The 10,998-nt window shown below is 36.8% G+C and overlaps 1 protein-coding gene across 2 annotated transcripts in view; it reads right to left on the reverse strand.

Annotated features, from left to right (window-relative positions):
• LOC106871704 (growth hormone-inducible transmembrane protein) overlaps positions 1-10,998 on the reverse strand; it is a 30,603-nt gene that overhangs the window by 4,925 nt on the left and 14,680 nt on the right. For both annotated transcript variants that reach the window (XM_052965765.1, XM_014918314.2), the window contains exons 2-5: positions 9,976-10,212; positions 7,193-7,304; positions 5,902-6,043; positions 3,341-3,539 (exon numbers count right to left, since the gene is read on the reverse strand). In XM_052965765.1, coding sequence (XP_052821725.1) covers positions 3,341-3,539; positions 5,902-6,043; positions 7,193-7,304; positions 9,976-10,186 — 664 coding nt within the window. In that variant the 5' untranslated portion in view covers positions 10,187-10,212. The remainder of the gene's footprint in view (positions 1-3,340; positions 3,540-5,901; positions 6,044-7,192; positions 7,305-9,975; positions 10,213-10,998) is intronic.

Raw genomic sequence — 10,998 nt, forward strand, 5'->3', positions numbered from 1 at the left:
GCACAGGGACAATAAACACCACAGATGCTCAGAAAACAGACACCATCACATGCTAGGAGGAGAAACTAGAAGTAGTTGATAGCTTCTGCTACCTAGGTGACCAAGTCTGTAGTGGGGGTGGATGCTCAGAGAGTGTTACCACTAGAATAAGAATAGCCTGGGCAAGGTTCAGAAAGCTTCTACCCCTACTGGTAACAAAGGGCCTCTGACTCAGAGTGAAAGGTAGATTGTATGATGCATGTGTGCAAACTGCCAAGCTTCATGGCAGCAAAACATGGGCTGTGACTGCTGAAGACATGCATAGGCTTGAAAGAAATGAAGCTAGCATGATCCGCTGGATGTGTAATGTCAGTGTGCACACACGACAGAGTGTAAGCACTTTGAGAGAAATGTTAGACATAAGAAACATTGGATGTAACGTGCGTGAGAGACATTCGCGTTGGTATGGTCATGTACTGCGAATGGACGAGGAGTGCTGTGAAGAAGTGCCATTCCCAAACAGTGGAAAGAATTCAGGGTAGAGGGAGACCCAGGAAGACATGGGATGAGGTGGTGAAGCATGACCTTCAAACGTTGGGCCTCACAAAGGCAATGACAAAAGACTGAAACCTCTGGAGGTATGCTGTGATTGAGAAGACCCGGAAAATAAAGTGAGCCCACAGTTGTAACCTACACCAGTGTCACATAACCAGCCCACTCAAAAGTACCTTGGATCGTAGGGTGACATACCATACTTGAGGAGACCTATTGAGTCAAGTACATCAACATCAACAATATCAAAATCAAATCAAATGGAAATTGTAGTTGTGAGCCCCGTGCCAGTAGCATGCAGAAAGCACCATCCGAATGTGGCCGATGCCAGTGCCACCTTGACTGGCTTCCATGCTGGTGGCACGTAAAAAGCACCATCTGATCGTGGTCGATGCCAGCTACTCTGGCCCCTTGTGCCGGTGGCACCTAAAAAGCACCCACTACACTCTCAGAGTGGTTGGTGTTAGGAAGGGCATCCAGCTGTAGAAGCACTGCCAGATCAGATTGGGGGTATATGTAATCATTCAATAACACGTGAAGAAATGAATTGCTATTACAATATTTCTGATTCTTCTAAGATATTTATTACTACTTGATAATAAATACCTTAGAACAATCAGAAATATTTTTCAGTCAAAATATATTTGATTGTAATGATTATAACACACCTATTATTTTCAGATTCTCTGAAATTACTGACACAGGCAAACCACAATTCTATTAACCACAATCTTTTTAATTGGCAACAAGTGCCACATCTACTTTTAAAGTTGAGTGATTTGTCATAAAAATACTTTGAACAGTAAAAGAAAAAAATATTGTTCCAGCAAATACTAACCTATTTTTAAAAAGTATTATTCTATATATTTAGCATGATGATGATGATGATGATGAAATATGTGTACAATAAAATCCAAAAATAATACAGTGTATGCATAGTATTGAAGAGAAGACAAATATGTGTTAAGGGGAGTAATTAGTGTTAGTCTAGTGTTCTGTTAATAAATAGGAGTTTAAATAAATCTAATGATCAGTGTAAGAATATATTATATTTCTAATATTGCTTAATTCTATGAAAGAAATATTTATTATTTAAAAGGCCAAAGTCAATTGAATCAAATGTTTACATTACTGGAATATATATCTTATCAATCTGAAAGAGATTATAGTTACTCCTAGAGAGATTTGCACTAAAGATAATTTTTTCTCTGTCATTTATCCCAATGAGAAGCAGGGTTCATATTCTTTTGAAATCCCATCTCTCACACTAAGGCCAAAGCTGTTTATGTTCCCCTTAAGCTGGTCGTGTGCAGAGAGAAAATTTCAGAAGTTTGCATCTTGAGAAGGAAGGATTAAGTGTTTAGTAATGGAATTTGGAAATTTTAACAGAAAACAACTCTTGTTGACAATTTATAGAAATATCTGTATTTATAAAACTACCAAATACATGAGAAAATGAAAATATAAAATTAAATATCAGCATGGAGCATGATAATAATAATGATATAATCTATATGGATTCACTAACTCATATAACATCTAAACTGAATTAGGTATATTTGTTCTACAGCATGAAGAGTTCTGGATTGCAAGACAGACTATCAGAGAGGTGATAAAATAGATAATGGTACACTTGCACTTAGTGATGCTCCTATGAAAGGCTACTAAACATGGAGAATGCTTGGGAGAAAGAGAAACCAGGCATCCTAGTCAACAAATTGATAAATAAATAAATAAAGCAATCAAGGATATGAAGACAAGGAAAGTCCCTGGTCCATCAGGAATCACCACTGAGATGCTTAAAATATCTTGTAGAGTAGGGTATGGTGTAGTTAGTTGCCAATATAGTTAATCAGGCTGTACAGGAAGATGTTATACCCATTGACTGGCATTGCAGCATTATTGTCAACTGCAACAAGGGTAAAGGAGATACTTTAAACAGAGCTACAGATGTATCAAATTGCTGCCCTCTTTCCTGTTTAATAACTGTAGAAGTATTTAGCTAAAAGTAAGCCAGTGTACTTGGCATTCATCCACCTGGAGAAAGCCTTCGACAAGGTTCCTCACTCTGTGATCTGGTGGTCCCTGATGAAGCTAGGTCTGAAAGAGCAGCTGGACATTAAATGCATGAACTTACGTATGCAGGAGAGACACTTGTGTTGATAGGGATTGTTGTTGGCACTCCGTCGCTTACGACGTCGAGGGTTCCACTTGATCTGATCAGAGGAACAGCCTGCTCGTGAAATTAACGTGCAAGTGGCTGAGCACTCCACAGACACGTGTACCCTTAATGTAGTTCTCGGGGATATTCAGCGTGACACAGTGTGACAAGGCTGACCCTTTGAATTACAGGCACAACAGAAACAGGAAGTAAGAGTGAGAGAAAGTTGTGGTGAAAGAGTACAACAGGGTTCGCCACCACCCCCTGCCGGAGCCTCGTGGAGCTTTAGGTGTTTTCGCTCAATAAACACTCACAACGCCCGGTCTGGGAATCGAAACCGCGATCCTATGACCACAAGTCCGCTGCCCTAACCACTGGGCCATTGCGCCTCCACGTTGATAGGAATATATGATATTAAAGGACAATGTGTACTGGGTGAAAGAATGCCAATGGAAGAAACCAGTGGCAAAAAATGAACAAGGAAGACAGTTTTACCTGTATCAAGGTACTGAGCTTCATACATAAAATGTCACAGAATCAAATTAAATGAAAACTTGTTTCACTGCAAAACTGAAGTATTGAAGATGGATTAAAGACTGCCAATGGCAATTGTTAGAAAAATCAGCTGACATAACAAAGATAACTTACCGCCAACAACTCCAGCTGTATACCAAGCTGCGCGTACTACAACAGGACCACCCAAAAGACATAACGGTGCAATGACAGCACCAACAACACCACTATGAAGCATCCAGGCAAACTGTTTTGCTCCGACTCCGGGCTGGTATGGAATAGATCGAACCAATATACTGCTTCCAATCATTGCAGCAAATGTAGCACCGATAGCCTGAAAATCAATACACATTAGTTTCCAAAGGTTCAAGTGTTGAAGTAATATTGTTGGAGGATTCATTTTCTTTTGTTATTAATTTCAAAAAGCAGAAGATATTTGGTGTTAGGGTTAGGGTTAGGGTTTAAAACTAACTGTAATATTGCTCAGAGAAGTTGTTTACAGTTAAACTCCTCTTTTGTGTTTAAACAATACATTTTCAAGTTTTGCATAATTATGTGTGTAAGTACGAGGTCTGATCAATAAGTGTCCGGACTGTTGCCATAGTAATGAAGCTAAGGCATACAGAGTGAAGCTGCTCGGCACAGACAGACCTTGACTTCTGCTGTGCATGTGCACTAAGTTTCAACGTTCTAGCTCAATTCCGCTGTTTACAGCAGTAACATGTGTAATGTGTGATTCTCGCATTGACCATGACAGAAAGTTGTCATGGCAATACCTGCTCAGAGGCTACACAAAGTTGCAGAAAATGTATGGAGAGCAGTGTATAAACCACACACAAGTGAATGTGTGGTTCAGACGTTTCCAAGATGGCCAAGAAAAATGTTGATAATGACGAATGTTCTGGGAGACCTGCAACCAGCAGAACTGAGAAAAATATCACAGATGTGAGGGAAAAATCATCAAATCAACATCTGTGAGTTATCAGAGGATGTGCAGATTAGTTACAGTTCAGGTCAGTTCATTATCACTGAAGATTTGGGTACAAGACACGTGTCTGCCAAGTTTGTGCCAAAACTGCTTTTAGCTGACCAAAAAGACACTTGGGTTTCAGTTGCACAAGAACTTGATTGTGTTGAGAAAAATGGAAACTTTTTGAAAACTTTGCGTAGGCCTCTGAGCAGGTATCACCAAGCTTTCGACAAAATTTGATGCAGATTCTCTGCTCAACTTTCTCTGTCATGGTCAATGCGAAGAACATACGCTACACACATTACTTCCAAGCACTGCTGTAAACAGCAGAAGTGAGGTAGAACATTAAAATTTAGTGTGCATGCACAGCAGAGTTCAAGGTCAATCTGTGCCAAGCAGCTTCACTGCATGCACTTTAGCTTTGTTACTATGGTAACAGTCCAGATACTTATACATCAGACCACATATTTACATATTTAGGTTAAGAATCTTTATTTCATACTGTGTTCCAACACACATGTCTACTAAATTTCAGTCATGAAGGACGCCGATGTCAATTCAAGCAACATTTCAACTAATTTAGTAATGGTAGCCATATTGGACTGAACTTAGACCTGGATTTGTTTTTGTTCAAAGTCAATATATGTACTATTTATTACTTTCTGTAATGTCCACTATAAATCTTGGGAAATTTTATCATATAGCAACATCTCATTTTCATATCATACACAGCCTACCAGTTCTAACTTTGTTTCCTCTCCTGATTAGAGATATTGTGTTCTGTAATTCTAATCTTTGAAAGATGGCCTATTACCATTAGTTCAAGGTATGTTTAATTTTTAATCTTTCAAATTTTCTATTTTTTGACAGGATTTAAATGAAAACTTTCATAGAATGTAAATGTCAATTCTGGACATTGTTCTCATGTGAATATTTGTTGTGATGAAAACCAGTTGCTGAGAATCAAATCATTTTATTTACTTTAAAATGTTCAACTTCCAGGATTCTAAGCACTGTAAACAGAAGGCTGCCAACCTTCAAATGAAGTATGATATTATGCATTTGAACTGGAAGCAACAATAATGATTCCATAGCATTCACCAGCACTTTAAAAATTTAGTCTTTCTGAATCCTTTTTGAGCAACAAGGGAACTTAATTTTCTCATTAATAACTGGACTGGTCTCGGTCAAATAGATTTTGAGTTTGGCTTCTAGGCATACTATTACAGCAGTCACTGAAGGAACAGCTATCAATGGGCTTAAAACTTATTTGAATTTGATTCTTCAACAAAACTAAGTTCAGACAGTCTTCCAGATAAAGACTGTTCCAGGTAGTTAAGCCTAATGCATAATTCAGCTCAAAATGGGTGACATTATTGAAAATTAGTTTAAATGAAGAAACATTACATTGTTCCACGAAACCACAACAGAGTATTGGCAATCAGTGTGAAATAAAAGGTTTACAAGTTAAATCTTTGCTCAGATGCAGATAGAAAAAAGTAATAGAGCATCTGGTGATAAAGATTAACCTTGTCAAAAATGCAGTATTTTACAAGAGTGATGAATTTATTAATTTTAGAAGTTATCTCAATAGTAGTAATAAGCCCTCCTAGAAAATCTTTGTCAAAGAAGAAAAAAATATATACGTATAATTAATTATAAAAAAATGATAATTAACCCAAAATGAATTAATCAGTAAAAGTATATTTTCAGGAAAAAAGCTTACCAGCCATGAATTCTTCATCATTAAGTTAAGCATAGTAGGGTTACGGTAGACGGCCATAGCTGAGAGAGCAGTAATACCAATACTACCGCCAAAATAAAGGTAGGTGTCACGAATTCTCTGCTGTACAATTTCTGGCCATATCCTTAAATTAAAATTAAAATGAACCTCAAGTATGTTTATGTGAGTGTCTGTGCGTGTGTGTGTGTGATGTAGGAATACTCTGAGCAACTGCAATACAGGCAATTCGTCTAGGAGAACAGTAACTCCAAAAATGAACTGATACAAGATAGAAGGGGACTCCTACATGTTGCTGCAACAGTCTCTCAAGTGCTGCTGACATGGTAACACATAAGTTCATGTTGTAAAGTTGTTGATAATAGGAAAGTCAGCCAGTCATAGAAACCATATCAAAAAAATGGAACTGATGTAGACTCACCAAGTTACATCACAGGCAATCTGGTACAAGGTAGAAAAGACTTTTAGTCTTGCTGCAGACACACTCTCATCCACTCGTGGTACAATAAAATGCACTGAATCTACGTCTTCATCACAAATCATACACAAAGAAAATGTTGGCTGGTTTACTCTATTGCAATGTGTGCCAGAGGATATTGACTGCAATGAGATGATGAAGATGAGGATGTTGACAAAACACTGTAAGACCCATCCAACCTATACCAGCATAGAAAAATGGATGTAAAATATACGTTGGAAAGATATTGTTGTACTTTTTTAAAACTACATTGATTAGAATCATCATCATAATTATTTAACGTCTGTTCTCTATGCTGGCATGGGTTGGATGGTTTGAAAGGAGTTGGCCAGATGGAGAGCTGCCCTGGCTCCATTTATCTTGTTTTGGCATGGTTTCAATAGCTGGATGCCTTTCCTAATGCCAACCACTTTACATAGTGTACTGGGCACTATAATTAAAATGGGCATTAACTAAAGAATCAACAGTTCATATCCTCTTATATCATTGGCAATCAACCTCCATACAAAAATAAATTGTACATTGTCATAATCTTTTCTACTCTCATTCCATTGTTCAGTTAAATACATTTTACTTCTCTCCTGAATACATTGATAATACTTTCAAATTCCAATAAATTTTACCTAAATCAATGGTAAAATTAAATAAACTAAACTACAAGATCTATAGTCTTGGGACACAAACTGTTTTTCAAACAATCTCTCAAAAAGGAAAATGGATAGAATGTCTTTCATCTCAGGTCTTCTTCATCACATTCTAAAGAATAACTAGCATTTCAAATGAAAATTAAAAACTTACGCAGCACGTTCAATGGCTCCCACTTCATTGGATAATCCAAGGCCATAGTAACACAGAGATCCTAAACCAATCACAGATGCACCTGCAACCAAGCCACGGCCTAGATTGAAAGCTGTGTAGAATAAAGAGAAGATATTGAAAGAAAAAAAAAATATTTTAAGTGAACTCGTAAATAAAAATTTAAGTTTATATTATGGTTAATATGTAAATATGTGCAAAAGATGACAGATTAATATGAAATACATGCATATTATAGATGGAAAATACAAGAAAATTCTGCTTCTTTTACTAGCAAAATTCATCATCATTGTATCGTTTATTTCTAAATTTGCTGCTAAAGGCAATATTTTTCATATTTATTTATAAACTGTCAGAAAGACTTTGGGGCCAGAAACAATTGCCAAGTATTGAATCATTTTATGTAGCGCAAATATTAGCCTTCAGTACATAAGTGCAAGATGTTCGCTTTTATTGCAAATGGTGGTTGCTGGTTTTCAATTAAAGTATACCATAATGGATCTCATCTGGAAATAATAAAATAACATTCACTGGCACATTAACAATTGAGTCTGACACTTTTCAGATTCTTGCCAAGTGACAAGAAAATTTCAGTGGTGGAGTCATATTTTCCTCTTTAACATGTTAACTGCCAACTACAAGTTATCTTGTAGTTGGCAATCTATACAATTTTGCCAGGTACGAGCATACTCGTAGAGGTCTATTTTATTGTAACGTGCTTAAAATGAACTGGCGTCTAGAACTAACATTGTGAGTGTGTTGTGGAAACACTAAAGACACCCTTTATTTGCCCAATGATATGATTTAACTTGTATCATGGCACCTGCCAGGAAATATATTTGGTAAAACATCTATATATATATCAGGTATAAGAAAAAATATTTCCTTTATCATTTATTGCAATTTTTTACATTTGGGTTGTAGTAACATATAAAAGTTTAATTCCTCTAAATTGAAATACATTATAACATGAGAAATTGAGTGTAAAGTGAAAAAATGAATGTAAAAAAAATACATACAGAAAGATTACTGAAAAATATTTTGTTATTGAAGCTTACAATTAGAACCAATTTTTATTCCTTTTCTAACTAATTTGAAATAAAAGAAAACATGTTTATTCAAAAAATTATAGACAGAATGACAAATTATTCTGCATGGAATGCCTTGAAACATTTTTCTACGCACAAAGCTGGTTTCTCTGGGCACAAGCGTACCTAGTTTCTTTACTAAGTTTCTTTCGTGTACACACCCTGCATGGTTTGGTTGGCCTTTGTTTCTTTTCCGTAGGTGGAATTGCTTCCAAGCAGTGGAAATCTACTGCTAGAACTGGAGTTTCTTTTCGTATATGTTCGCCAAGCAAACACAGCACTACATTATCTCTAAACTTTACAAGTTTCATTTGAGTGTTTCCTACTTTGCAATACACCTTGTGGGCATTATGGATGAGAATTTCAAAGATGTGTAGACAAATTCTCTTGTACCAACAGAGTGTTTTCCGAGGACAAGAATAATAGGAAAGCATTTGATCTGATCTATCTATTCCTGATATACCGTTGTTATAATCTCTTACAATATTGGGCTTCTTTGATTTTTTCTTTCCATTACGATTTATCACATCTACCATTTCCACTTGGTGCATATTACTAATTGTCAATACATCTCTCTTGTCTTTCCATTTGTACACAACTACTTCGTCTGATCTTATCCATTCTGACTCTCCTTTGTTTTTACTAAATCCTTGCGGTTGTCTTTTCGGGTAAACCTCAGAGTTCCACATATATATGTAGATCGCTGTGGCATTGCTTTTGTCAGCGGAACAGAGTTGTAGTAATCATTTGTGTACAGAATATAATCTTTATCAAGGAACTCATCCATCAGACTAAGCACGACTTGACCTGAATGCCCCAAGATGCCAGTTAGAGCATCTTGCTTTCCTGAATAGATAAGAATTTTTTTTACAATACCACTTGAGTCACACAGTTCATACAACTTTACACCATATTTATGTCTCTTGTACTGACAAAATACTAACTGACTATGCCAAAGTACCATGGACTTGTCAATACAAACTTCTCTCTCTCGGATGTATAATTCTTTCATAATATTTTTGAAATATCTAAGAATGGGATTATTTTATGCAAACGATCACCATTATCTTCTTCATTGTTTGGAAAAATGAAGAAATCGGAGCAGCAACTGAAAACGATTCCGACTCATTACGGAAGGAAAAAGAGATTTGTATAAAATGTTAGTGGACCAATAACTTTCTGCAGATGGTTTGGGACATGTACCCATTTGTAGCATCAGGCCAAAGAAACACTTCATTTCCATCACATTTGTTGTATGCCAATCTTTGAACGGGGATGATGTTTGTACAAGACCTTGCTGTTGATCTAATATTTGCAAAGTGTAAGCATTAGTTTCCACAACTAATACAGTGCCAGTACCACGTAATAAGCACTCATGCTGGTGTCACATGAAAAGCACCCAGCACATACTGTAAAGTGGCTGGTGTTAGGAAGGGCATTCAGCCATAGAAACCAAGCCAAATCAGACTGGAATCAAGTTCAGCTTTCCAACTTGTCAGCTCTGATCAAACCATCCAACCCATACCAGCATGGCAAATGGATGTTAAAGGATGATGATGAAAGTTAACAGTGTATTTCATGTCTAGTGATTCAGAAAATACATATCTTTTTAAAACATAAAATAAGAGACAATAAATTGAAATATGATTTAAATAGAAAGGTAATAGAAAGTATTACATGTATCAGTAGCAGGTGCCATAATGATTTCTTTCAAAGATCTGGCTTTGGCAGCTCGTGTAGCTCTTCGGGTTGAGGCACGTGCTTGATTAGTGAACATCTGTACAGGAGTGTAGAATGATGGTTTGCCAGCTTTCGTCAGGATACATGACCTCGATAGGCAGCTAGTTACAGCTGCCATTGGCAGACGACTCATTGTAGTTGCCAGCATGTGGAAAGGAAACTTTGATCACAATCCTACAAAAAATAATATAATTCCAATGATATATATATATATATATATATATATATAAACATATACATACTTTCATACATGCATACACATTCATACCTGTATACAGCTTACTCAAATGTAAGAGCGGGCAGACAGACATAGCACAAAAATATAACACAAATACAAGGTAATAAAGCAAACAGTGTAGTAGGCTTACACTCAGAAAAGAGGGAGAAATAGAAGGAAAAGTCTTTTACATTTCAGGTATACACTCTTCTGAAAGAATACACAAGGTGAGAGAAAATGGACAAAGAAACACGTGTGTCTAATGGTCACAATGTGCATGTGTGTGTATAAAATTAACAAATTCATTCTCATGTACCCAACAGTTATTGGAATATGTGATATGCTGAATTGTTCACCTTCAAAGATATAGGCACAGACATGGCTAAGAAGTTTACTTTATAGGCACATGGTTTCAGGTTCAGTCCCATTGCACAGCACCTTGGGAGAATTATTTTCTACTCTAGGCACAAGGCCTGAAATTTTGGGGGAAGGTCCAGTCGATTAGATCGACCCAAGTACGCAACAAGTACTTAATTTATTGACCCCGAAAGGATGAAAGGCAAAGTCGACCCTGGCTGAATTTGAACTCAGAAGTTACAGACAGACGAAATACCGCTGAGCATTTCACCCGGCGTGCTAACGTTTCTGCCAGCTCGCCGCCTTACAGTACCTTGGGAGAATGTCACCCGACCAACCAATACCCTTTGAGTAGAATTGGTACATGGAAACTGCATGGAAAATCA

This window comes from Octopus bimaculoides, chromosome 2 (genome assembly GCF_001194135.2).
Source record: "Octopus bimaculoides isolate UCB-OBI-ISO-001 chromosome 2, ASM119413v2, whole genome shotgun sequence".
Classification (NCBI taxonomy): Eukaryota; Metazoa; Mollusca; class Cephalopoda; order Octopoda; family Octopodidae; genus Octopus; species Octopus bimaculoides.